The sequence below is a fragment of the Oryzias melastigma genome, linkage group LG24 (genome assembly GCF_002922805.2).
Source record: "Oryzias melastigma strain HK-1 linkage group LG24, ASM292280v2, whole genome shotgun sequence".
In the NCBI taxonomy this organism is placed as follows: Eukaryota; Metazoa; Chordata; class Actinopteri; order Beloniformes; family Adrianichthyidae; genus Oryzias; species Oryzias melastigma.
Genome location: NC_050535.1, coordinates 410,373 through 438,252, shown reverse-complemented (window position 1 = coordinate 438,252; position 27,880 = coordinate 410,373). Strand labels below are relative to the sequence as shown.

Below are 27,880 nucleotides of genomic sequence, written 5' to 3'. Positions count from 1 at the left end.
AGCAGACAGCTCCGTTTAGCTCCGCCCCCCACCTTTCATAGGGGGTGCACAGCTGCTGCTGCTTCATTACAGCAGTTAGACACTTTCACTCTCCACCTTAGTTATTAAAACAGAATATCCATTTTGTCCAAAGACTACAAATAAATGCCATAATATCTCTTTCATTTAATAAAATCTCAATCACAGGATGTAAAAAAGTTTAAGTTTATTTTTGTTTTATTACGCTGATCGTGATTAATAAATATTAACAATGAATAATGTTCTACTAATCACGTTAACGCGTCGACATTCACAGCCCTAATAAAAATATAAATCGATTTAGCACATAAAGCTTAAGTCCTCTAGCTTGATGCTAATGTTTAATGGAATTTCCCATAGGACGGCTAATGCTAACGCTCGGTTGACCTAAACAAACACTGTTGATTAAATTAACATATTTACATGAATTTTCCAAACTCTTTTAGATAAACATTTTTTAATTACTATTTGTGGGTCTAAAATGTTTCTTACCGCTTTTTTAAATGTAATTTGTTTGTTTTATAAGCGTCTTTGAGTATCTTTCAAAAGCGCTTTATAAATAAAGTTTATTGTTACATATTTTTTAAAACATTGTTATATTTTCTAATATTGTATTTTTCTGGAATAAGGTGTAATGCTATGGTGTGATCGCCACCTAGTGGTCAAACTGAAACGTCCTCCAGGAGAAGCAGAACAATGTTTATAATGTTGATGATCTGAACATTTTTGTTAGTTTCTCCTTTAGAGAATCCATGTAACTCTGGATGATATTAACATAAATATATTCATATCATATATTCTACTATATGATATGAATATATTTATGCTATGAATGTATTTCTAAACAAATGTGTACACTCAAAATTGAATTGAAAAAAATTGGAATTGAATCGTTTGAAATCATAATGGATCCCCAGCCCTAACTCTGGGTAATATTCAGGAGTTCTGATGTTCACTGACTCGGTCCAGTTCTCATATACAGTCGATGGTTTGTTGTTTTCTGGAAAGCGTCTGAATATTCATTCCTTCAGACTCCGCCCTCTCTGACCTTCCTGATCAATCTGGACAGGAACATTGTGACTGCAGCAGACGTAATAAATAAAAGTCTTTATTAGTGCAGCAGAATCTGGAATGCAGTGAAGGAGCCGAAGCTTTGGAGAAACTCCTGAATATTGCACGTCATCCGTGGGTTCTGGTCCCGGTCCGTCAGTCACACGATAAACGGTTCCTTGGCCCCCACCTGAGGGAGCAGAGTGGAAGTCAGACGCTGGGATCAGCCGTGGAGTTCTGGCTCGGATCTGCTCGTTACCTTGTTGAGTTCAGGGAAAAGCTCCAGCACGGCGATGTCCAGCAGGACGTACGCCATCTGAGGAGGACACACATCATGTTCAGGAGCGGGTTCCTCTGGTTCTGAGGAAGCTGCCGCTCTCCCAGAACATCTGCTCCTCTGGAGGTGTGAAGTGTTCACCTGCTTGTTGAGGAGCGGCTGCTGCAGAGCATCAAAGAGGAGCCGGACTCCTTCATGTTTGGCTTCTTCTCCGATGCATTTGCCCACAAAGTCTGAAACCAAACAAACTTCTGACGCTCGTTGGTCTGAAGGAACAACTATTTTAAGCTTTTTCATGATGTTAACATTGATCCTGATTTTTTTTTTTCAAGAAAATGAAACTGCATTCAAGTAATTTATAAATGCGATGAATGTCTTTATTGTCATCTAAACTCAAACATACTGAGAAAACAAGGACAGATTTATTGGAGATTTGCTAATTCTGCCTCCACATTTCATGATAACAAAAACGTCAGCAAGCGTATATTATAATGTCTTTGATTATTATTTATCATTAAATGTGCGCCTTTAAACGAAGCATTGAGCACATCTGACAGGTCACAGTTTTGATGTGTTTTAATGCTACAGATGCTGCTGAAACTCAGTTTAGAAAACACTGTTTTTATAAAGCCTCTGGAGCTGAGAGCCTAAAACTCTTTTGTCTAGACTACATGTGTGCTTATCGGTATCATTTTAATCAGTACAACCTCTCCTGTCTGACACTACCTTTATTTAGACGTTTTTCATGTTCTATTCACACATCAGACATGAAATTATGCAGAAACAGAAAATTCCGGCTGGAAAAATGGGATTAATTTGCTGTGGAAACCCCAAAAATGATTAACAAACTGTTATTACGGCATAGATAGAAAGATTTGGTGTAATTTCTGCTCTGCTCTCCTCTCATAACAGCGGCGGGCGGGACTTTCACGGAGAAACGCTGAGTTTCCGTGATTTTTTGACCATGCCTGCAGTCGTTGTAGTAAACTCATGTCGGACCCCCGACCAAAATAAAAGTATTACTGCTTTCCTCCATTCAGGAGAACAGAGCCGCTTCGCTCCGCCGCCACGTGCTGCCTGCCCGGCGGCGGGCGGGACTTTCTTCAATAAAATATCAGATACAGAACATAAGCAAAGTAGGCGGAGTTTCATCACGTTGATCTCACAGCAGGACGCCGGACGTCCGTCGGTTCCAGAGGGTTGATATCCTATGAATTCACGTTGTATTTATCCGCCTCGCCTTAAAGACCGCTCAATGGAAATACTGTCTGTCATTACGCACAGGAACCTCACAGAGGAGCTAGTTAGCCTTAGCGCCATGTGACCTGCAGATGAACGTGAGGGTGGGTTCTAAAGACCGACCTGGTAAGTATCTGAGCATCTCCTGGAAGGTCTGCTTGGCTCGGAGCTGTTTGTCTTCGACGGTCCTCTTCTCGCCGTTCTCACAGAAAACGGCGTCTGAAAGCAGAGAGGACGGCGGGGCGGTTCAGAGGAAGCAGAGCTTCAGGTGAGGGAGCAGCAGAAGCTGAAGGTAGGAAGAACCTCGGAGCTGCGTGATGAGGGACACCATGCGGTGCTCCTGGAGGACCTGCTCCAGCTTGGACTGCATGTACCGGTCCATGTAGGCCTCCAGAGAGTTCTTCAGGACGATCCGTCCAGCCGCCAGCAGGTGATGCAGCCAGTCCGGGACGCGGAAGACGACTCGAGCTGTGGAGAAATCCAGATGATCGTGTCTGCAGGTTCTCCCTCATCCACGCAACTCATCAGGCCAAAGACAGAGAAGAAGAATCCAGACGGTTGGATCTGAATACTGGAGACGTGTCACTACAGGAAGCTCATTCAGTACTTCTGTACTAACGTAACTACATACTTACTCAGTACTTATTTACTTCTGTACTAACGTAATTACATACTTACTCACGTACTTATTTACTTCTGTACTAACGTAACTACATACTTACTCAGTACTTATTTACTTATGTACTAATGTAATTACATACTTACTCAGTACTTATTTACTTCTGTACTAACGTAACTACATACTTACTCAGTACTTATTTACTTCTGTACTAACGTTTTGCTTAAATCTGTAGTTCCTGAATGAGTTTCATGATGTAAATCATCTAATCAGAGACGTATCAGAAATCCAGTCGTGTTGACCAGAATAGATTTATCCATCCATCCATTTTCTTGACCGCTTCTTCCCTTTCGGGGTCACGGGGTGCCGGAGCCTATCCCAGCTACTGAAGGGTGAAGGCGGGGTACACCCTGGACAGGTCTCCAGTCCGTCTCAGGGCCTCAATCACACACATTCACTCTCACATTCACACCTAGAGGCAATTTAGAGTCTCCAATGAACCTATGAAGCATGTTTTTGGACAGTGGGAGGAAGCCGGAGTCCCCGGTGAAAACCCACGCATGCACGGGGAGAACATGCAAACTCCACACAGAAAGGTCCCAGCCGGGATTTGAACCGGGGCCTTCTCGCTGTGAGGCAAGAGCGCTAACCACTGCGCCACCGTGCAGCCCCCCAGAATAGATTTAATCAATTGTATTTAAACTGAAGGTTAAGATGTCAAAGTTGAACTTCTCAGAAGTTTTCCTCATTTCAGGAAAAGTTTAGTAACAGAGGAGTGACGACCTCGGATGAAGCTGCAGCTCAAACTTCAGCTTTCAGACTCTGTCCTTGTAGATCTGAACCAAACCTGCTCTGCAGCTTCTGAACCTTTCAGAACCGACTTCTGCGGGATTCTAGATCCTTCTGCTGCATGAGGCCGGCAGAAGGATCCAGAGCAGATCCAAACATGATGGATGGAGCAGATCCGTGTTGTTTCTGTGCTTCATTTGTGGGATATGGTGGGAGAAGCTGCAGAGGCAAACGTCCACTCACCCACATACATCATGTAGTCATACATGCCGTGGACGCTCGTCATCTCCAGGAAGCAGTTGGACCTGTTGTTCCTCACGGCGTCCTCGTGCAGGTCCATGTTGTTCCGGTAGAGGCTGCTGAGGAGCTGCGGCGGGAAAAGACTCCGTCAGAAGGAGCAGAGTGAAGCCGGTTTGTGTTTTGACACGCACAGCAAAACCAGAAAGAGTGCCGACTCGAGCTCGATGATGGATCCTGGACGGATGAGGATCTACAGCGTGTGTCAAAGTCAAGGCCCGGGGGCCGGATCCGGCCCTCTGGGAAATTCTATCCGGCCCTCCATTTTATTTTTTGTTATTAATGACCCAATGTTATCTTGTTTCTAACTTGTATCATTTTGACAAAATATATTTTTCTAGAGAGTAAAATATTAAAGTTATTTAAGGTTTAAGTTGATTTATTCTGGAATAATATTCCTGCATTTTTATTATTCAGAATTATGTTAAAAAGTTACAGTTTGAAAGTTTTAAAGCTAGCTATTTGGACTATTTTGGTATTTATTTTGGAGTTAAGCTAATATTTTAGCGACATGCTACTTCTGGGTAATTTAGGCTTTTCTTTAAAACGTTGTTTAGGCTGGTTTAGAGGTAGGCTAATATTTAAACGCTAGCTGTTTTGGCTAATTTAAGCATTTTTAGGATATTTTGAGGTTCAGCTATGTTTTCAGCTACATGCTAGCTGTTTTGGCTAACCTCATTTTGGCATTTAGCTAATATTTTAGCTGGCTATCAGCTTCAGTGTTTTTAGCTATCAGCTTCAGTGTTTTCAGCTATCAGCTTCAGTGTTTTCAGCTATCATTATCACAGGTAATGCTGTATATCTAGTTCATAATTATGTTAAAAAGTTACACTTTCTAAAATGTAGTTTGAGAGAGTTCGATAAATGTTTATCCTGTTATCTTGTGTTTTGGATTTTGGCTCCTGGTGTGATTGAGTTTGACCCCCTGATCTACAGACTGAACCCGTCCACGGGGACGCCGTACCTTCTTGTCGTTCTCGGCGCCGGGACTGAGGATGGTGAGCTCGGGCCGGCTGGGTTTGGGTTTGGGCGACTCGCAGGAGTTAAAGAAGGACTGGATGAAGGGCTCCAGGTTCTGTCCTTTCTGAAAAACATTCCACAGTTCAAGAGGTGGATTTTTCTCTGTTATTTTCTACAAAACCTGCAGCTTCAGAGCCGACTGAAGCTTCTGATGAGCTCTGAAGGAGGAAAACGATTTACCTCCTTCATCAACTTTCCAGGAACAGACTTGAAGATCTTTCCTAAAAAACAAAGACTTCCTTTAAAAGAGTTCTGCTGGGAAAACTAAACTGACATGAATTCAACTTTTATTTCACTAAATCTCTCATGAAAAGATGCTTAAGTGACAACATTTCATTCAAACACACATTAAAAACATAGAAAATCTGTGTATATTCAAACTCCACTCAGAAAACATTCAAACAGAAGCTGAAGTTTCAGAGACGCTCACCCAGGTTGACGTCAGGCAGCATCTTCTCCAGGAACTGAGACTCCAGGCTGAACGGAGACAGAAAGTCCGCCAGCAGCTGGCTGTTGCTGAGCTCCGGATGCTTCAGGAGTTTCTGGACCAACAGGGGGACCAGGTTCTCATCAGAAACTGCTTCCACGGTCAGTGGTCACCAGGACCTCAACCACATCGGCTCTTTTAAAGCACTTCTGACATTTTATTTGTTCACTCTGCTTTTTTATTTTAAAAATGAGCAACATTTTCAGGGTAAAAATACTAGTTTTTGTCCAAAAAAAAGTTACTACAGTCAATATTTAACCAAACTTGACTGAAGCTGCTCTTTACTTCTCTGTAGTACCTGCAAGTATTCCTCAAACTCCTCCCTTTTTGACTGGAGAAACTCGTAGTTTTTGGGTCCGATGATCCTTTTGGAGGGAAGCTGCGTGTCTGCAAATGATCCTGTGAGGTGAGAAGGTTAGAAGGTGAAGGAGAATCACCAGCACCGGAGCAAAGTTCTGATTCTGCAAAGATGCATCATGACCGGGAATGTTGGGATTTGAGGTTTTTCCATGACAAATCATCAACAAAAGTCAAAATATTATAATCAGAGACAATCTTTGATTTCAGACTGTGGTTTCATCTACACCAACTCACTCTGCCTTTCTGCCTTTGGTACCTCGATAAGAGCTGCTCGTTACCAACATCACTTTTTTCAAAATGGCTGCTTTTCTTTTCATTTTATCTCCATAGCAACCATTGTATTTTTTGGTCGCCTGAGGGAGACGAACAATTCTATGTCATTTTTAAAAGATTCGGCAAAAGTACATTTTGGAATTTCCTTAGCAACTGAGGTTTTTTGTTGACCACGCCCACCTTACTAATATGTTCATATCGTATGTCATATTGTTTTGTTTAGCTTGAGCCAACGACTTATTTTATTAAACCTTCACAATGTTGCGGTCAAAAACGGGCGAGCAACAGCGGAGCGCCACTTTTGGTAGCTCGTCACGCCAACGCCGTTCAAAATCTACAAACTTTATAAACAAAGGTAGATGCCCAAAAAAGCTAGAGGAGTTAGGAGGTGATAGATTCAAATTTCTAGGAGTTTAATTTTCTAAAGTTTTTTTTTTCTTTTTTAAGTGGAAATGGCAGCTTGTTCCTGAGGTCAAAGGTCAACGAGACTTTGGTTGTGGTTGTAGAATTAACAGGATGGTTTTGGTGGGAAACTTTGAGAAGATCTCTCAAACTAAAGTTTCTCTGCGTACCGTGAAACTCCGTCAGCTTCGACTCCAGAACGTAAAACTCCAGGTACCTCCTGGGGACCAACCACCTCTCGGTTTCATGGCCCACTGAGAGGAAAGAAGATCATCAGAAAGCGTTAGCTGCTTCAGCAGAAGGGGGCGCCGTCTCTGACGTCCCAGAATCCATCACTCCGCCCTCACCATCCTTCCTGTCGTTGCGCTCGACGTCGATGCAGAAGACGGGGATCTTCTCCCGTTTGACCTCGTCCTCCAGGAAGTCGATGAAGGGGATGCTGACGGTCCACGCCAGCAGGTTCCTCTGGATTCCCGGCGTGGCGGCCGGTTCGGAGGACGAGTCGTCCTCGTAGACGACAGCCGCCTCCTCCACCTGCAGAGGAGGAGATGTAACTCCAGCAGCAGACGTGCATCAGCGTACGACATGGGGACAGAGAGGAACTCTCACCAGATCTTCATCACTGGGGGGCAGTAAGGCCCCCTCCATGGTGGTGCTCCTGAACACGTCCTTCAGCTTGCTGCCGATCTTCCTCATGTTGAAGGACTCTCCTCTTCTCGGGATATTTCTGAAACAGCAGATCTTCACTCTGAGCTTCTGGTTGTTGAGGAGGAGAGCAGCTTCAGAACAGGAAGCTTTTCTGAGAGCAGTCAGTGTTGAAGGTCATGCAGGGCGCGAGCTACAGCGGAGTGTACTGTGGGGCGAGTACTGTAGGTAGTGTACTGTGGGGCGTGTACTGTAGGTAGTGTACTGTGGGGCGAGTACTTTAGGTAGTGTACTGTGGGGCGAGTACTTTAGGTAGTGTACTGTGGGGCGTGTACTGTGGGGCGTGTACTGTGGGGCGTGTACTGTGGGGCGTGTACTTTAGGTAGTGTACTGTAGGTAGTGTACTGTGGGGCGTGTACTATACATACTTTTACTTAGGTGTGAAAATATTTTCCTTTAAAGTGTAAAACCTTCAGACTAAATTCTGAGCGTTTCACGTGAACATCCTGCTCTCGTTTGGTCTCATGTGTCATAATGTCTCCAGATCATTTTATCTTGTGATGAATAAAAACCTTTGAAAGTTAAATGTTTTTAGGACATCAGATAAAAATCTGAAATCTTTAGTTGAAGCTGTTATTTCTTTACATTCGATAGATGAGATGAAATCATGTTTTTATGTTTTTAATAAAACACAAAATCCAGTTTCACAGAAAAATATAACTTCAGGACTTTTGTAAAAGTTGACCATGTGATGATCTGTTGGTCACACGTTTTAACGTAAACAAACAAAGAAGGTTTTTTGGTCTTTTGATAATAATCTGGACTGAATCTCAGTTTGATGTTTTGAACTTTATAAACGGGTTAAACTGTTTGGATCAGATCAGCAGCTGCTGTCAGGAGCAGGCGAGACCGCATCACGCCGCAGGTGAGACCGCATCGCGCCGCAGGCGAGACCGCATCGCGCCGCAGGCGAGACCGCATCACGCCACAGGCGAGACCGCATCACGCCGCAGGTGAGACCGCTGTGCAGACGAGCAGCAGATACCTGTTCTCCTCCAGACTGAAGCTAGCTCTGCAATAAGACGCAAAACTGATGACAACAGTTTGCAGACAAACTAAGAACCTGTTTCTTCAGGTGCGTTTTTGTGGAGGAGACATTGAGAAAAAAAAAAAAAAAAAATCAGACCCAAACCTGTTGATCCTGGAGTTTCTAGTTGGAGACTCGGCTCCTCTCAGCAGGTGTCGAAAATACTGCAAAGAGACGACAGCAGAGCAGCTTTAAACCGGCTTCTGTCTGAGACGCGGCGCGAGGACGCGGCGCCGCCGTACCTCGTCGCTGTGACAGAACATGGGGGTGAAGACGCTCTCCAGCAGAGACAGGACGTGCTCGTACGCCTCGAACAGGCACGGCGTCTTCTGCAGCTTCACCACGTCCGGGTACGGCCCTGAGGCGACTGGCGGAGGAGAGCGGCGGTCAGAGCTGTCCTCTGATGGAACCTGACCACGGCGGCTCCTTACTGTTCCGGATTTCCTCCACGACGGACGCGTCGAAGCTGATCTTGTCGACGCTCTCGTCCAGGCAGTAGGTCTGGTACATGTGGAGCACCTCGCCGTGCAGACGCTGCAGCTCCGCGTCGCTCAGCTCTGGACTCAGAATCTTGTCGTTGAACTCCTCTGGAGGGACACACGTCAGTCCGGGCTCGGACAGAACCGGCGGGGAGGCGCTGCAGAACTTACCCACAGCCAGGCAGAACTGCAGCACGTGCACGGCTCCCTCCTGCTTCAGGAAGTTGATGAAACGGAAGAGCAGATCCTGCTGGCGGCGGATGTCCTTCAGCTCCAACTTCAGCACCTGCGAGCAGAAGAGCGTCAGGAAAACCGACGAGGAGAGATCCGCACCAGGACAGAACCGGTCTGGAATTTATTTACTGGATCAGAGCTTCAGACTAACTCACCGACGACTTCCTGTTGCTGACGTTTGCATATTTCTGCAGGAATGGAACCAGCGGAGACGGAGGTTCTGTGGCGGGCTCCGGCTGGAAGTTCAGGGAACGTCAGTGAGGAACGAGAAGCTTCACTGCTCACGTTCACATCACCGGTTTATTTCTGAAGATGAAAAGTTTTCAGAGCAGAGGTCTGATGTGGTCGAGTTAGACTCTGGGGAGGATTTTTTCCTTATTAAAAAAATAAAATCAAGAAACTTTCTCCGTCCAATCAGACTCAGGGGATCCAAACTGGAGCAATCATGGGTATAAACCTTTGACTGTACATGAGAACTGGACCAAGGTCCAAACAGGAAGTACCGGCCGGCTCCAAGAAGCCAAAATCCCATAGAAATAAACAGCTTCTTAAAAACTTGAAAATACACGTTTGAAAATATTGAAAATTATATAATTAAAGTAAAAACAAAACATTGACATTATAAAATAATAAATAAAATAAATAATAGATAATCTAATTTTTTCCTTCATGATATTTTTTCTGTAGTTCCAGTTACAAATGGCCAAAATCCCATAGACTTTAATACACAAAAAAATGCTTCATAAAAGATTAAAAGTTTTTTTTTTAATTTGACGAAGATTTTTAACTTGAAAATTTCAATTCAATTCAATTTTATTTATATAGCCCAAAATCACAAAGAATTTGCCTCATTGGGCTTCAAAATATGAACAATTGTTAAAAACTAAACAGACTACATAAACTGGTTATCCCTGTCCTTAGACCCTTCCTCCCTTTAAGGAAAAACTCCTAAAAAACCTGAGTCAGGAAAAAAAGAAGAAACCTTAGGGATTCCCACATGAAGGAGAGATCCCATCCCAGGACGGACAGGCGATACCAGAACGGTTAAAGAAAAATTAGCTTCTACAACTACGAATCTAAGAGTTCATTCAGATAGAGCTGAGGGACGAGTGATGATGAAGTCCACAGTCATGATGAAGAAGAAGTGCAGTCCACGAACAGGAGCAGGAGGAAAGACGACCCAGCAGGAATCACTCTCACTCAGAAATTCAAATTTAAAAAGTAAATTTAAAAAACTAAATGCTGGACTTAAAAGTATTGACCGATCGCTGCTTACTGACGACGTCTGGATCCAACATGGCGGCGTCCGAATCCTGAAAAATGGTGACTGAATCGACTTCATTGGTTACTTTGGATGACGTCACTCTAACTCGGTCCAGTTCTCTGATACAGTCAATGGTTGGATGACATGATCACATGACCACTGCTCTGGAACTTTTGGCTAACTGCCGCCGTCTCAGCGGGAATGTAGCTCAGGGTTAAAGGTCGCTGCTGCAGAAACACCAGAAAAGAGCGACACCTACTGGAGAGTCGTCGACGAAGATGAGGACCATGAGGTTCACGGTGTCCTGAGAGAGCAGCAGAAACAGCCGTTATGTCCACGCCGCCTCCTGAACCAGAAGGTGCAGCGGAGACGGCGATGCTTACGGGGTCGGCCATGAAGTCCATGGTCGGCAGGATGACGGATCCAGACATCACCTCCCGCAGCAGCAGAGCCAGAGACCTGAGCGGAGCAGGAAACGTTACAGGAAGAACCCACGGTCTGGACCTGCCACCGCCGCCAGCTCCGGTACCTGCAGTCCGTCGCTTTGGGAGGCATGACGTACGGAAACAGCATCTCGGTCAGCCTCCTCAGGTAGAGGAGCTCGTTCTTCCTGCTGTACAGCGCGGCGTGGAGGCTGGAGCCGTACTCCTCCAGAGCCGCCGCCTCCAGAGCTTCCGCGTTCTTGGCTGAAGACGACCACAAGAACGGATGACGCCAAACATAACGAGGAGCTGCAACGCCGTCTGCGCTCTCACCTTTCTCCCGAGCATTAGCGATTATCTCGATGTGCTTCATCGCCGCCTTCATCACTTTGTCGGCAAACACGCCTGGAATATCCACCTGCCCGACAGGTGAAGGACCAATCAGAGGCGCCAAAACACTTAAATATTCAGACAAATTTGAGTTAAAAACACTTCATTTGAAAGTTTGATAAATATGAGAAACAAATCGTTGACTCAAGCTGAAGGAAACGATGCAATATGAACGCATTAGGAATGTGGGCGTGGCTAACAATAAACCTCCGTTGCCAAGGAAATCCAAAAGTTTACTTTGATCGATTCCTATAAAAACGACACAGATCTGTTAGCAGCCCAAAAGCAATCAAAAAATTAAACAGTTGCTATAGAGATAAAATCAAACAAAAGATTTGAAAAAGGTTTTTTTATCTGACCAGGGTGGCTGGGGCAGAGGGGGGCGGGGCCAAATACCACCATTTGTGGCTTTAATTAATTTTTTTGCTTTGCTAAATTTTATTTATTCAAAATATTTGCTTGATATTTTAAATGCGAATCCAACAGCGTTTTTCTGCTTTTTGATATTAATAGAGCAGGCGAGGGAATCAAACCGGTGACAGTGTGGCCCCTTGGTGCAGCGGAATGACCAGGACGATGATCCGTGTCTTTTTAAAGATGTTTAAGGCACATGTGTCAAAGTCAATTTGTATTATTGTAACAGTATATTTTTATGGAGAGTAAAATATTAAGTTGTTTAAGTTGATTTATTCTGGAATAATATTCCTGCCTTTTTATTATTCAGAATTATGTTAAAAAGTTACAGTTGTAAAAATTGGCATTCTGCTAGATTTTTGGACTATTTTGACATTTACTAAGATTTTTTAGGCTATTTTGCAGTTTAGCTAATATCATAGCTACATGCTAGCTGTTTTGGCAAATTTTGGCTTTTTTTAATTTATTTTTTATAGTTTTTTTAGGCTGTTTTGGAGCTAGGTTAATATTTACACACTAGCTGTTTTGGCTAATTTAGGTCTTTTTTCTGCATTTCAGGCTATTTTGATGTTTAACTATTTTTTAAGCTAGCTGTTTTGCCTAACCTAGTTTTTTATTTTTATTTTCTAAGGCTAATTTGGCATTTAGCTAATATTTTAGCTGGATATCAGTTTCAGCATCTTCAGGTATCAGCACTAGCATCTTCAGCAGCATCACAGGTAATACTATATATCCATCCATCCATCCATCCATCTTCTTGTCCGCTTCATCCCTTTCGGGGTCGCGGGGGTGCCGGAGCCTATCCCGGCTACTGAAGGGCGAAGGCGGGGTTCACCCTGGACAGGTCTCCAGTCTGTCTCAGGGCCTCAATCACACACACATTCACTCTCACATTCACACCTAGGGGCAATTTAGAGTCACCAATTAACCTATGAAGCATGTTTTTGGACGGTGGGAGGAAGCCGGAGTCCCCGGTGAAAACCCACGCATGCACGGGGAGAACATGCAAACTCCACACAGAAAGGTCCCAGCCGGGATTCGAACCGGGGCCTTCTCGCTGTGAGGCAAGAGCGCTAACCACTGCGCCACCGTGCAGCCCAATACTATATATCTACTTCATAATTATGATCAAAAGTTACGGTTTTAAAGTTTTAAAATGTTAATTTTAGAGAGTTCAATAAATGTTTATCCTGTTCGGTCCGCGACCTAAGGTGTGTTCTGGATTTTGGCCCCTTGTCTGATTGAGTTCGACACTCCTGGTTTAAGGCGTTTCCGCAGGAACCGTCTGTCCAGAACCTCCTGGTTTCGTCTCCTCACCTTCTGAGCTCGGCGGACGAGCACGGAGGCAAAGAACCGGAAAGTCATCCTCACTTCATCCAAACTGGTCTCATCGTCTGTGATCCCCCTGAAGGGAAACAAACAGAGTTAGAGCGGGAGGAACCTGCTGGCTGCTCTGAACCGTCCTCTCACCTGTACCAGGGATACACAAAGTTCTCCAGAACCAACTCGAACACCTGAGATGGAAAGACAAGAGAAAGCTCACCTGGAGAGATCTGACCTAAAGTAACTAAAGGGGCGCCAGCCTTAAGATACCTCTGCGATGGAAGCGTCCACCTTTGAATGAACCTTCAGCTCCAACCAGGGCTGATGGTTCTCCAGGAGGAGCGTCGGTCTGCAGAGAAGCAGAAAACATCTCAGCGGATCCCGCTTTAAGGAAAACTGTGTGGCGAGAATATCGGAGAACACACCGGTGACGCTTGCACTTAACCTTCCCGCACACGGCACAGCTGTGGCCCAGAGGGAACAACGCCGGCTCCTGCCGCTGCCGAAGTAAGAACAACCATCATCTCTGAGCTGACGTGCTCGCCGCGGGGCGCCCAGCGCCGCCGGACTTACCTTGTTCCTCTGCTTTACGGTGAAAAAGATGTTTGGAACAAGAGACTCGGGTCCGAGGGAGCAGTAGAAGGTGATGACACCAGCCAGCATGGACCAGAAGATCATCAAGATGTGGAGGTAGCTGAGGATTAAAATGATTCCTTCTTTATAATCCTACGCTGTCCCATCAGATGTGTCATTTATTTTTAAAACATAAATCAGAATCATTCTATTCATTGGGAAAAAAGACACAATTAGTGTCACTTATTACTGACAGTAATCTTGAAATATTTACTAATTTAGGATTTAACTCAAATCTCTAATACAATTTAAACATAATAATGTGAAAAAATGTGGAATTTGAATTGAAGTGGTTTTAAAACAAACTCCTAATAGATTTAAAGAGAAAAGATTAATTTAAGTATTTTTTTAAGTAATTTTGATTCTTTTTTATGCATAATCAATTCTAGCTTTCTCACATTTACGTTTAAAAAAAGCAATACATTTGTGAGAAAACTCGTTTCATCATTTTCCATTAATTGGAGATACATGCTTAGTGCGCCCTCTGCTGGACGGTTAAGGAAGTGCACGTCTTTGTAAATAGAACGCGATCAATAAAGTGGATTATCATGGGGCAGTTTGCGGGTGATGCAGATCAGGAGGTCTCACCTGTTGAGCAGCGCCGTCAGCAGCAGCAGGCCGACGATCAGGCAGCAGGACAGGGGATACTGACGCACGGTTTCCCGCAGGACGTCCAACTTTAGCCCCCGCTTCAAATCCTCCACGTACGTGGAAATGCCAGCCATTCTGTCAGCCAAAGTTCACAAACAACCAGGAGACACGCTTCTCACAAATACGCAGCGCCTCGCGGCATCATTTTGTTCTCCAGAATACCGAGAATAGACGCGTTTGAGGTTTAAATGTGCGCGTGAATGTTTGACCGGAAGTTAGCTTCGCAAAACATCGGTTATAATTTACTGCGAAGAATTTGTCCTGGAAGCTAAACAGTTGTTTATTCGATCAAAATCGTCTGTATGTGAAGCTTTTCATTGTTTCGGGTAAAATTGACTTCGAAGTAAAGTTATATCCAAACTTATCGCTTCTTTACGATCACTTTTTACGGTCCCGAACGACTTCCTCACAGATATCCCTAATCCCGTGGGTTGCCAGGTCTGACTCCAGAACGTTATCAAGCCTGAGCAGTTTCTAAATTTTATGTTGGGAAAGGACACTTTAAAAAATGTTATTACATAAAATAACAATTTCAAAAGTACTTTTTATTATTTCTTTCATATTTTTTAAGAAGCTATAACTACACCGTTGTATTTATTCTTAAGAAAAGTAAGGAGCTGAAGAATTTTGTCATAAAAGCAAGTAAATATGATCACAGAATCTTGAAAAAATTATAGTATATATATTAACATTTGTATATGCATATATCTGTTAGTGTGTGTTCATTAGTTCTTTGATAATATGCAGCTAAAACTCAAAACTGTAAAAAGTTTATCAATTTACGTGACCGAAAGAGCAAACGTGGCAACCCAAGATTCAGAAAAAGGTTGCTTCCGGTTTCGCAGTTCTCCACTGGTTAAACACTTGTTGCTCGTCTGGTTTACACACTTAGTCAAAATTATTTTAGGATATATATTTTTTCTAAATTATAAAACTGATTATGAGACTAAATATAAATGTAATACATTTCATACAGTCAAAGCCAATGTTTGAAATAAATGACAATTTATAATGAAAAAAAACATCCAACAAGGTTTAAAATCAATAAATTTATTAGAAAAATAGGTCTCATTCACCTCACTGTACAGTATAAAACATTTGAATTGTAACACACTCGCACACAGACACACAAATACAAAGACTTGACCCTCACCATTGGATCTCCAATGACTGAACAGAACAAATCTCATTCTAAAACAGGTAAAAATGCTGATTATCATTTGCAAAGTGTTCTCACCTGAAAGAAGCAAGAATCAGAGATAAATGGCAAAAGTCACAAAGGCAGAAACTCTACAATGCAGTAACGAAGACTCGAGTGTTTTAAAGCGTCTCAAACATCCAACAGATTCTGTTTACAGACTGTTCAGAGGCAGGAAAACGACAGTATCATTCTAACATGACAAATCTGACATCAAACTCCAGAGAAGTCCTCTGTGCTGCGTGGAGAAACGTAACCGTTTCCTCACGAGACTCGATGGCTAAAGTACCACCGATCTAAGTGCGGTGCTCGATAATTCAAATGCAGACATTAGTTTTTGTTTGGAGCTCCTCTGTTTGCTGTGGATGGAGAAGTGCAGCGATCTGAGCACAGCGGAGATGCAGCGACGCTCATTTGATCAAAGCTGCACTTTTAGTGCATTTTTTAAATAAATATTCATGTTTCCTCTCTGATGGAAGCTCGGCGGTGAACTATCAGAGGTTCTTACAGAATAACTGATGCTAAAATCTAAAAGGTAACTTTCCCTTTTAAAGGTAAAGAAATTTGGTTTTACACACTTGCATGAAAAACAACAGAAATGTACATGACAACTTCATAATCAGGTAGCTGAACAATGGTGGTTGTGACGCGTTTAGATCCCTGTGGGAGGAGTTTCATCGAGTCCCGACATGAGGCACCAAACTAAGGCAGCTCGGCCGGACGTCCGTGGTCGTTCATGAGCACCAAAACAAAAAACATTTTGACGTGGACACAAAAAACCAAAAAGGTTAAGACAGTTTTGTTTGTCGTGGAAGACCGAAGATGTCTGGAGTCGTCCCTTTCCGGCGGTGGCGGCCGGAAGGCTGGTTTGAGAAGCAGCAGACGTTGCCTACAGAAGCTGCAGCTCGTCATGTTTCAGAGAACTGAAGTTCATGATGTGCTTTTGTTTTTTTGCTTGTGCAATTCAGGAGTGGAGCGAGAGGGAAGGGAGGCCAGAACGGGCCGAGCCGGAGGTAGTTAACGAACCCCTTCGCTGGGATGCCAGGCTCTGAATACCAGGTGGTCACACCTCAACACCATCTCGAATAATCAGCGATTATCGTGGCGAACATCAGAACAAAAAAAAAAAGGCTTCCAGTCCCACAGAACCACTCCAAACTTTAAAAAAGTGCAAAGCTTTTTCCAGAAGGATGTCATTCATGAACTCCCGCTCATCACGTGGCTGATTTTGAATCCGGGCGAGAGGAGGCGGGGCTAAAATTCTTCACAGAAATACACATTTCATTCCTCTGATCATCCGTAAACACAGCAGCTCGTTAAAGACCCACCCCGACCATCGGTTCAGCTCTTTTTCAAGTTTTCTAGGGCGTCGTTTCCTTAGACCGTTAGCACAGAGCAACCCCGCCCCCTTACCCGTCACCATCTATTCTTAACTCGTCCGATTCATTTGAATAAACAGGGTTCCTACACATTTCTTCAAGACTTGCATAGGAAAAATTAAGACCAATTTCTAATTCCCAGCCCTATGGACGAAGAATAATTACTCGTCAGTAAAGAAGTAATGAATTACAGTTCAAATTTTAGTAATTAAATTACAATTACTAGAATGCAGAAACTCTCGTTACTCACATATTGAAGCAGTGAAACTTTACTTACATTATTGTAATAAAAAAAAACAAAAAACTGTCTAAAAACGTTTAAAAAGTTTTAAACTGCACAATTTAAGACTTTTTAAGGCCTTTTTTCTCCCAAATTCACGTCTTTTAAGACTTTTTAAGAATAAAAAAATACTACAAAATGAAAATTATGGTTCAAATTTCAGTAATTAAACTATAAAAGTTGTATTACCTGCGATAACGCTTGTGCGAATGCTTTTTGCTGAAAATAGTCACTAAAGATGCTGAAGCTTTTTGAGAAAATGGCAACGCAATTTACTTTAATTGCTGCAGGAATTTTCTGAAAATGCTAAAGTTATTTGGGAAATGTTAAATGTGCCAAAATATAAAAAATGTTTTTAAAGAACCATGAAAGAGCGCTGAAGTAACCTAAATTTCTGAAAAATTTGTAGTAAAATTGCTTAAAAATCCCCAATACATGCCAATTTTACAAACATATTTGGTGTGTTGCTTAAACATGAGCTTAACTCCAAAACAGCCTATGAAAACCTTAGTAGAGAACAAATTAGCCAAAAATGATTATCTGTTGCTAACATATTAGCTAAACTCCAAATAAGCATAAAAAACCTCACTAGAAGCTAAATTAGCCAAAAGCTAACACATTGCTTTAATACTAGCTAAACTCCAAAATGGTCTAAACTTTCTCAGTAAACTAAATTAGGCAAAATTATTACCCTGTTGCTAAAATAGAAGCCAAACACTAAATTAGCCACAAAACAAACCTCCAGTAGATATATAAAAAAAAAAAAATCCAAAAACGTTTTACTCAAATATTAGGTGAACTCCAATTTTTTGGAAAATTACTATAAAAGATGAAAACAGCCCATGAATATATTTAAAGGCTTTTTGCTAATCTATTTAAAATGTTGACATTTGAAGACTCATTCATTTCCTTTGGGGCATATTTGACTCAATATTTCAAAAACTACAAAGTTTAAGAAAACCAAAAATAGACGCAGTAATGTCCTGAACGAGTTGAACGTTTTGATACCAGGATTACTGAAATCACTGAAAGTGTGACTGAGTTTAAAAAAAAAAAAGAAAAATCGTACAGAAAGGAGCAGAAGAATCACTATAGTTTGAATGCTGTAAATTAATATGCTAATAATGCTGTAATATTACAATTACTAGACTACAGAAACCTTCATTACCTTATTACTCACATTTTGGTGCAGTGAAACTTTTCTTACATAATCGTAATAAAAAAAACAAAAACAAACTTCAGACCTTAAGACGGATAAAGTTTTAAATGGCACAATTTATGACTTTTTAAGGCCTTGTTTCCAAATTCACGGGTTTTAAGACTTTAAGAATCAGGAGATATTTATGTAGAAATATTTTCTTTCAGAAAAAAGCGAAAAACTCCGTTTTGGTCGGGGTGGGCCTTTAAGAAAAGGCTGGAACACCGTTGGAGCACTGTATCAGTTGACCTTACCATTCCCTCCACGGGCAGCCTGCAGTGTGCAACGCCATGTGCTCGTCAGTCTTCAGAGCAACACATCAGGGCCGGCCTCCACCCCTCTTCCCTGCTAGCCAGGTAACAAAAGGAAGTCATTATTAGAGAGTGGAAAGAAAACAGCATCAGGTTAACATCCACACACTCATATGCCGCCGGCCGAGTTCCCTAAACGACTGCGGAGGGAGGAGCTCCGGCGTGTACAGAAGCAGACCAGACATGCACGCCAGCGCCTGACCAACCAGCCGGTTCCGACCGGGAAACTCAAAAGGTGCAGCATGGAGAAGCTTAGATGGCGGAGGACGAAGGTGAGAGTCAAGCGTTAGTCTACAGGCATGCAAAGCTGGACATCAAACCTGGAGGTAAGCATGCAGGTTTATTTCCACGCTGCAAAGATCCTTCTGGGACTCGGAAAGGCTTCACTTAAATTGTGCTTAAGCCCCGCCCCCCCACTAGTGACAGACGCTCTCCTGACGCCGCTGAATTTAGGACACCAATTGGTGAGATGTTTTTGGACATGAGAGGAACTCATAAGGATGAGGTATGTCACTACACATACAGAGAAGTAGGTGACTTGGAATTGGATGGCATGCAAGGTGACACTGTAGCGTATGGCCAACAATGGCAAACCTTCAGTCCACCTTCTTCCACACGGAGCCTTAAATTTGAAGAGAATTTGAAAAGAGAATTTGCCGAAACAGGAATTTGCAACACAATTTGAAGTTTTTGTACACGTGTGCGTGTATGTTTATTAAAGCAGACAAACAGCAAAGAATACAAGCCAAAATGTAAAGCCAAAAAATGAGGACTACGGTTGTCCTTTTTTTTTTCTTTTCAATAACAAGACACGCATTACTTTTACAATACAAATTGTAATTTCACTCTTATTAAATACATGTTTAGGAGACAGAAGCTTGGTAGCTTTTTTCTTTTTTTAAACTAGTTAAAACATTAAAATCAGAATTTCTATAAAACATACATAAGCTATAGCCAAATAGACAGCTTCAGCACATTTCGCATCTAAAAATGTTGGAAAAAGTTTGATTTTTTTTTCTTTTTTTTTACGACCACCATTAAAAAAACAGAACCAACAAATGGGAAAAATGCAGTTCGCCGGAAGCAGGTGAGACTCGATCGAGTCCAAGCGAATTGATAAAATATGTACATAAGAAAATCCTGCCAGATGTCACGAATTTTTGAGAGAAAAACAAAACAAAAACACAAAAATAAAGCTGGCAACAAAATGGAATCGAGGGCCAATCAGATCAAGTCTCTAAATAAAAACAAAAAAGAGGCAAAAATGATCAATTCTTTCCTTTTATGAAAGAAAGCTCTACTGCTTTACTTCCACTGTTGCCCAAAAGAATCCTGATAAAACTCCTGGTTGTCAGATTTGTAACCAGAATAGTTACCAGCATGATCACCACCTTGGAGCGGCTGCTGAGCAATGGGTTGAGAGCCCCAGTTCTGATTATTGGTCTGGCGACGCTTGGAATCTGGCTGGTTGTACCCATCAGCTTTGCGCTTTCCTCCTACATTTCCACCGCGGCCACCCCGAGCACCACGTACCCCTCCTCGCCCTCTGGGTTGCACGCCTCCTCTCGCTCCCCGCCCTCCGCGGCTCGGTCCGGGCCCTCCGTGCGGCGGGAAGCCGGGCCTGCCCCTCGGCGCACCGGTGCTGCCACGGCCTCGAGCCGGTGAGGTCCCGCCCCGGGCGCCCCTGCTGCCGCCGCCGCGCCCTCGGCTCGGGGACTGGAAGTCTTCGTAGCCGTAATAGGGGTCTTCGTAGCCGCCGCGGTAGTTGTGGTAATCGTAGCCGTAGTAGTCATAGTAGTCCTCGTAGCTGTAGTAGTCGGAGGGGTAGCCGTATCCACCCCGGTTGCCTCCTCGGCCCCGCCCTCTTGTGGGGGGCGCGTGGGGAGTGGGAGGGTAATAGTAGTAATCATCATACCTGTTTTAAAAACAAAAAAGGTGAAAATCAGAACTTTACCGACTTTATTTTGAGGTGCAGGTGTAACCCTCTGTGTCGTACATTTGCGTTTTGGCTGCCTGCCTCTGGGCTTTGCGCTCTTTCCTTTTCTGATCCGGCGGTTTGGCAAAGACGATTTCGATTGGCTCTCCCTCCAGTTCTTTTCCGTTCATTTCATCCAAAGCCTGAATAAAGAGTTCAACAGTTTTAGGTCCTTTTCTAATAAAAAAACAAAAATACTCCAAAACAAGCAGATGTGGAGTGGAAGCGTGTACCTTCACTGCACCTTCTCTCTCCTCAAAGTGAACGAAGGCGTAGTCTTTCAGCTTCTTCACTCGCTCCAGTTTTCCAAACGCGCTGAAGGCCTTCTCAAGAATTTCCTCCGTCACGCTGTTGGCCAGATTCCTCACGAATAAAACCTTCACCTGGAGCACAGATGGAGAAACGTCAGACACTTTTTCCACCACATCTGCCTTCAACAGTCACGGATCAGATCTTTGCTCATTTCATCTCAAAGGGAGGACAGGAACGGGAACCAAAACTCTCCCATCTTAGTATTGATGATTGACTTCTGGTGCTGTCAGTTCCAATTCCAGCCAATCATTTCCAGTTATTGTAGAAAGACTCATAAGAATAGGTGTAGCTTTGGGGGTGGGCGGAGCTTCATTCGAAATGCAAAGTGAGCAAAAGTTTGTCTGTATTTCACAACAAAAGATCAGGGTGACGTACCACGCTCTGAAATGACCGCCGTCATGGCGTTGAGCGGTGAAAAACACATTTACTCCACGAGTGTGAAAACAGAGATGCAGCGCTGCCACAAATAATCAAGTATAAATAAAAAGGTTTGACTAATTTAACACTTAGATTAGTTGTTAGATTTTATTTATTTTTTTAAATCTCAAAAGTGTGCCGTGCACTTTCTAACGCCCCATCTGCCGTTGTCTTGAGGGGCCTCTGGCCACATGCAAGATGGCGCCAGATAGAATCTCTAGCCGGAAGCTGGAATTTCCTAAACTTTTGGAAAACCTTTGAAAAAAGATATTTTAAAAAATTTTCAGGACTATCAGCTTTTAAATGTGAATAAACTCACTTTGGTGAGCCGTCATCCTTTTTCCTACTGCTGTTAACTGGAGCATAAACATGAAACATGGTTTGTTAACGATCCAGTAGAAACTTATAGATTCACCTCGGTCATAAACTAAACTAAAACAAATTAAATCAATGTTTATTTAAGAACCCTTAATTAAAAAAAATACTTTAATTTTTCTTCAGCCAGAGAGCCATAATGGAGGTATTAAGAGCTGCAGACCCCTCGATTAATCGGAAAAAAGTTATGGGTGATTAGTCGACTATTAAAATGATTGATTGTGACAGTCTGTGAGAAATGATTAAATAAACCATCTTATGGAACAACGAGCGCTCCCTTTCCCCTGTAACACTAATGCTCATGGAAAAACATTTCTGAAGCACCACTTCGAGCACGAATCAGGAACCAGAACTATCAAAAGTACAAGTTTGGCAGATCCAATCCAAGCAATGGCAAAATTACAGGATCGCAGTCATTTCCAGGAGACTTTCCATCACTTTTCATGGTTTCTCGTGTTCTTGAAGAGTGAGGCTCACCTTAGCCATGACCTCTGGGTCAGGATCCTCGATGGGGTCGGCCCACTCCACCGTCACCAGGATGCCCCAGACCTTGACCTTCCCGCTCATCAGCCTGCGCCGCGCCTGAGCGGCGGTTTTATGGTCTTCAAACTCCAGGAAGCAAAAGCCTCGGTTCTTCTTCTTGTCATCAGGCTGATGGTACAGAATGACGTCGTTCAGGCCGTCTGGACACAGAGAAGGTTTAGAGAAAATCCCGAGACTTATTTAAGGAAAGATCTTCAAGCACCAACAGAAAGTTAAGGTGTACCTGTGACTTTAGAAAACTCTTCCACAATCTGCTCCTTTGTTTTACTTTTGGGAATGGAGCCAACGAACAGTCGGTTGTTGGCGACGGATATACACGCTCCGATGTGTTTTCCAGGGCGGATCTCGTAGTTATTACACTGTAACGAAGCGTTAGAGGACCGTTCAGGACCATAAAACTAGTTAAAATCATGGCTACATGTAGCACTGAGTTTGAACTCACCAGTTTGACCGCCTCTTGTGCTGCTTCTTTAGCACAGAAGGTAACAAAAGCATAACCCCTGTTAAGGCTGCTCAGGGGGTCCATCATGAGCCTGAGGTCCCAGATAGATCCAGCTTTCTCAAAGAGAGGAACCAGCTCATCTTCAAACAAGTCCCTGGGAATCTTCCCAACAAAGATCTACGACAGGAAGAGGAGGATTAGATACAGATGTGCTGTTTAAATCAGTGTAAAGGGGCTGTAGACCTCTCATGATTTAAAGAAATTTGCTTCGTTTTATTCATGTGAAACTCTGAGTCTTTGAATGAACCGCTGTACCTCAGTTCCTACAGTCGGCTGGGGACCCGAGTACACAGACTCTGGCGGCGGTCCGCCGTACTTTCGCTGACCCGTTGTAACATCAAGTGTGTATTTGGTTCTGTCCAGGAGCTCTTTGATTTTAGCCTCGTCTGGTCCTTTGGAAGTACGAGAAACTTTAGTCCCTTGTTTCTCTCGTTGCCTGTAAGTCTTCATCACCCCACAAAGAAAGGCACTTTTATTCTGAAAAACAAACATTTTCCTCTTTAATTACACAGAAAGAAAAAAAACATTTGACATTTTGCAAACGTCCTGAATTAGAAAACGTACTTGTACATGTGACAGGTCGCTCTCTTTAAACTGGACCAGCACTTGCAGCGCAGCTTCTTCATTGAATTCTTTCAAAGCTTCAATAGCTCTCTCATCAAGGTCACTGTGTGCTACCAGGCCTGAGAATAACACGTTATGTTAGATATTCAGTTAGAAAACAGTCACACTAACACAAAGGCAGCATGTCAGAATGACTTTGTTTACTTCACATTAAGCTTTTCGGCTGCTTCCAACACACTACAAACATCCTATTTTACTAGCTTTTTAACGAGGTCCAGTTTCCAAAGAAAAATGTCCATATTACAGGTTTATATAATTTATATTAACTTTCAAACAGAGCAGGTAAACATGGAGACAAGTCAGAAGTGTCTTTGTGCTGTGACCAGCATAACAAAACCAGCACCTCCCATCTCCTGATTCTCTGCATGAAGCAATTGAACATTTTACTGATACAGGAATCTGACTATAATATACACGCTAAAATTCAACTTCATTTAGAGGTCATATTTCAAGTTCCAGAGTGCGCTACATAAAATGAATTAGAATAAAAACAGTAATCATAATAAAATGCCTAAAATAGATCAAATTGAAACACTGGGCAAAGTCAAAACTACCTAAAAGCTAAAAAAAAAGTTGTACACTTTGTTTTAATTTATTTAGAAAATCGTGATGATTCATTCCTGCAGCCTAGCAAAAAGAAATCACCATGAAAAAAAATACATATATAAAAGTAAAAAAAATATGCAAATAGTCTTAAAATTATGAGGAAAATAAGTTAATTCTGTGAGTAAAAAAGTTCATATTTTTGTTAAATAAAAATAACTTCACGTTATAAATTAAGACATCTACATCGTCTGCAGTGTAGTTGCAAAGATCCAGATGCATTATGGGAGATTTATAGCCTTATAAATAGCTGCATTGGTGGAGGTTAATGTGCATGGAGGCTTCTTCTTTGTAAAACTACAACTTTCTTCTCACAATTTTGCAAACGTATTCTTGTAAAAATCAAGAATATTTTTCCCTCATACCTCTTTGGGTTTATTCTCCAAGATGGAGTTAGACAAAGTTGTAAACCTACAACTTTTTCCATGTAAATTCACAAGATTAAAGTTGAAGTGAGCAAACGTGAAGAAGCAGATCGACGAAACGTATTTTGGTCAAAGCGCTTTAGATTAGATCGGGCGATCGGATTGTTTATTGATAAATGTTTGGAAGCTCTTGCTTGATTTACAGTTCATACATATTTGTATTCATTAATGGCTTGCAGGATGTCTGCAGTTCCCGTTAAAGAAGCCATCGCAACTTCCACCTCCAATCATATCAAAATCTCCAACTTTCAATGTTCTAACGTAACTGTTTTCATTCCCCTTCGATGCTCCGTGTGTGCATGACAGTTACGTGACATAAGGTGACAGATTGACATCTGTGTATGTGAATGTTAAGGACAGAATGGCAGAGAAACGTGAGTTCCTTCTTTACATAAGATTCAGAAGATTTTCTGCAACTTTCATCTTGAAGTACAGCTCGACAAACAGGACAACTCTAGTGTTTTTTCTCATTAATTTATGACTTTTTAAATCCTAAATTTAAATTTTTTTAAATCATAGATTTACAGCTTTGAATGCAATACATTTACGGCTTTAACACGTCTAAATTTATGAGGAAAAAAAGTAAAAATTAGGCTTATGACTTTTAAAGTAGTAAATATATAACTTTTCCCCTGTAATTTAACAATTACAACTTTTCCCTTTTAAATGTACAACTCTGAAGTTTTCTAGCAGAATGGCTCTAATATGTTGCAATTCTGAGATTTTTACGAGTTTATTCTTGTAAACTTATAACTTTTATCTCACACTTTTATGCCATTATTTTTATATAATAATTTCTTGTTTTTTCCGAAATGGTGACCCTAATGTTCCATCCTAGATTATAACCTGAGGCTCCAAACTAAATACTGCTTTGTACAAACAAACATCCTTCCTCTGGTTCAGAGTGTTACCTGTCTGATAGGATCCAGACCTGTGTCCATTAACATGCTGAATCCTGACAAAAGGTGCAACATCAGGTGACCTCCCTGTAGTTCAAACAAACCGAGAAACTCACCTGCTACATAAAGGTTATCGAGCTTCTCGGCCACCTTCTGAGCTAAACCAGCTTCCAGCAGAGCTTGGAAATGCTCGGAGCGAGTCGCTGTTAACGTGGTGTCCATCGGCTCCTCCGTTCCGTTCCCGTTCACCTGATCCGTGGCCATGTCTTCGGACATCTGCGAACACAGTCAAAGGTTAGGAGAACAAACACGGACGTTCCCACTGCCGTAACTTCAGTTTGGCGCGACAGTTTGAGCGTTTGGCGACGTCACCTGTGGGATTCCTGATGTCCATACATGAACGGAAACATCAGCACAACAATACAAGCATCTTATTTAACTATGTGCACATTAAAGGACGGGCATCTTAAGCGTCACTTTACCTAAAAGCATCTCTATGAGGCAAAGCCCTGACCACTCACGCTTGTTAGCATGTTTTTGCTAATGCTAACTAATGTAGCTAACAGGCCCAGCTATATGAACGGGCAATGCTGGACAAAATGTACACGAGGTAACGTTACTCAAACGTATATTTAAGACGAACACTCGCCCCAAAGTGGGATTCTCTCAGCGCTAACTATGCATTAATAAATCCCACCACCTAAAAATAACTGTAAATAATTTGGCCCGCCATTTTTCCTCAAAATGCCGGCTAGCCCCACAAGCCGAGTGGTCTTGCGGTTCTGAACGGACACTGGTCTAATGCATGCAACGCTAAAAGCGCGTTAAGCAACAAGGCGCAATGCTGTTACGTACCATGCAAATTTAAACTTGGCGCAAGAAGCAGATCCGCCGTTTTAGAGGTATTTAAAATTTTATTCGGATAACGCCGGTGCAGCTTAGGTGGGCTTCTTTGCACACGGTGATTCAAAATGGCGAATACGTAACGTCGCGAGCCCAGCTTCTTCCCTTTGCTTAAACGGGGTTTACCAATTTGGTCTTCACGGGCTCGTTGGATTTCATTCAAGCCTTGCATTTTCTGTATGCAGGAACTTGAATCGGTCGCTGCTCTGCTTCTTTAGTCTCCGGATGATGGCGCGAGGCATGAGCGCGAGCATTTGAAGCGTTCCTGACTTATTTGATTTTCATTTTGCAGATTTTGCACACGGCATATGTCATGTCAAGCTCATTACCCCAGAAACTACTCCACCTAGACAGTTCAAACCAGAATTAAATGATTCTTTAGATGGTAAAGAATAAATTAAGCATAGTTTCTGATTTGTGAAAGCTTTTATTGATTTGTGAAAATGTGAAATATTAGGATTTTTATCCCATTTTTTTTCCATGACCACATAAGAACAGGTCCTGTTCAAAAACTACAGGATTCAGACAGCTCAAACCTGGATTAAATTATGCTTTAAATAGTAAAGAATAAATTAAGCATAGTTTCTGATTTGTGAAAGCTTTTATTGATTTGTGAAAATGTGAAATATTAGGATTTTTATCCCATTTTTTTTTCCATGACCACATAAGAACAGGTCCTGTTCAAAAACTACAGGATTTAGACAGCTCAAACCTGGATTAAATTATGCTTTAAATAGTAAAGAATAAATTAAGCATAGTTTCTGATTTGTGAAAGCTTTTGCTGATTTGATGTTACAAGTAATGAAAGAAAAATAACAACAGAGGATGAAAATAATAAATGGAAGGGTACATAAAAATAGACACCGGTGGAATTACCAATTTCGCACAATTTATACTTGAACACTAAAAATACATTTAAATAAAAAAGTTTTAACCTTAGGTGACAAAAGCTAAAAAAAAGTCAAAATTAGAATTACAAAAATTAAACAAATTAATCAATTAAAGCAAATAAACACAAGATACAACAATGATAACTGTATTACATGTCTTTTTCCCACTTAAATTCCCTGGATTTATTTTGAAAGCAACAAGAATGCTTGAGCGAAAAAACTATTTTATTTTATTTATTTATTTTATTTTACAATTACTTGTCAAATAACAGGGATGATTTATCAAAGCAAATGTAATGCAAATGTTAATGTTAATTCCTTTTGTTCTCAGAGTTAGCATTTATTGGCTAGATAGTCATTTCAATCAGCTTTTATTTTGTAGCATTTTTATTTTCACCTTTCTGAGGCCTCTGACTCTTCAGTAAGAATATAATTTACATTTATCGACTACTTAAAATTGAGAATTGGTCCTTCTGTTGTACAACTGGTGCTTTAATTATCACCACAAATAAAATATCTTGTTAAACTATAAAGCCTTCTTATAGAGCTTTAGGAAAAAATATGTGAACCCTTCGGAATTACATGGTTTCATGAATAAATTGGACACACGACAATAAAAACATAAATGTGAGCGATTTAAGAAGGCAATGTTTTTCTCCATCGCTGTGATTTG

At 42.0% G+C, this 27,880-nt stretch overlaps 2 protein-coding genes and 1 long non-coding RNA gene across 11 annotated transcripts in view; 1 reads left to right on the top strand and 2 right to left on the bottom strand.

Annotated features, from left to right (window-relative positions):
- The window catches only part of LOC112157932, a 14,924-nt gene extending 12,210 nt beyond the window's left edge, over positions 1–2,714 (top strand). For all 6 annotated transcript variants that reach the window (XR_004947253.1, XR_004947254.1, XR_004947252.1 and 3 more), the window contains one exon: positions 2,630–2,714. This is a non-coding gene — a long non-coding RNA (uncharacterized LOC112157932). The remainder of the gene's footprint in view (positions 1–2,629) is intronic.
- On the bottom strand, positions 1,111–14,827 carry LOC112157931 (sorting nexin-14). Its single transcript, XM_024291045.2, has 28 exons — positions 14,311–14,827; positions 13,663–13,783; positions 13,515–13,588; positions 13,360–13,438; positions 13,237–13,280; positions 13,084–13,171; positions 11,296–11,380; positions 11,070–11,226; positions 10,924–10,999; positions 10,800–10,844; positions 9,432–9,512; positions 9,214–9,328; positions 8,995–9,150; positions 8,806–8,930; positions 8,669–8,727; positions 7,441–7,558; positions 7,179–7,365; positions 7,002–7,085; positions 6,095–6,195; positions 5,740–5,851; positions 5,490–5,530; positions 5,254–5,373; positions 4,236–4,359; positions 2,888–3,052; positions 2,708–2,803; positions 1,487–1,578; positions 1,328–1,384; positions 1,111–1,258 (listed from the first exon to the last, which is right to left on the bottom strand). The coding sequence occupies exons 1-28, from the start codon at positions 14,445–14,447 to the stop codon at positions 1,229–1,231; spliced, it is 2,769 nt and encodes a 922-aa protein (XP_024146813.1). The 5' UTR covers positions 14,448–14,827; the 3' UTR covers positions 1,111–1,228.
- Positions 14,828–16,100: 1,273 nt separating this feature from the next.
- On the bottom strand, positions 16,101–26,507 carry LOC112158455 (synaptotagmin binding, cytoplasmic RNA interacting protein). Of its 4 annotated transcripts, none has more exons than XM_036210482.1 (12): positions 26,270–26,505; positions 25,531–25,690; positions 23,428–23,546; positions 23,119–23,340; positions 22,804–22,980; positions 22,585–22,720; positions 22,296–22,501; positions 20,948–21,097; positions 20,736–20,857; positions 20,273–20,654; positions 18,683–18,776; positions 16,101–16,833 (listed from the first exon to the last, which is right to left on the bottom strand). In XM_036210482.1, exons 1-11 carry the CDS (start codon positions 26,270–26,272, stop codon positions 18,735–18,737), a joined length of 1,719 nt encoding a protein of 572 aa, XP_036066375.1. In that variant the 5' UTR covers positions 26,273–26,505; the 3' UTR covers positions 16,101–16,833; positions 18,683–18,734. The 4 variants fall into 4 exon arrangements, with proteins under 4 accessions (XP_036066375.1, XP_036066376.1, XP_024147609.1 ...); XM_036210483.1 differs by having other exon boundaries at positions 18,683–18,773; XM_024291841.2 differs by lacking the exons at positions 16,101–16,833; positions 18,683–18,776 and having other exon boundaries at positions 19,420–20,654; positions 26,270–26,507.
- Between the last annotated feature and the right edge of the window lie 1,373 nt (positions 26,508–27,880).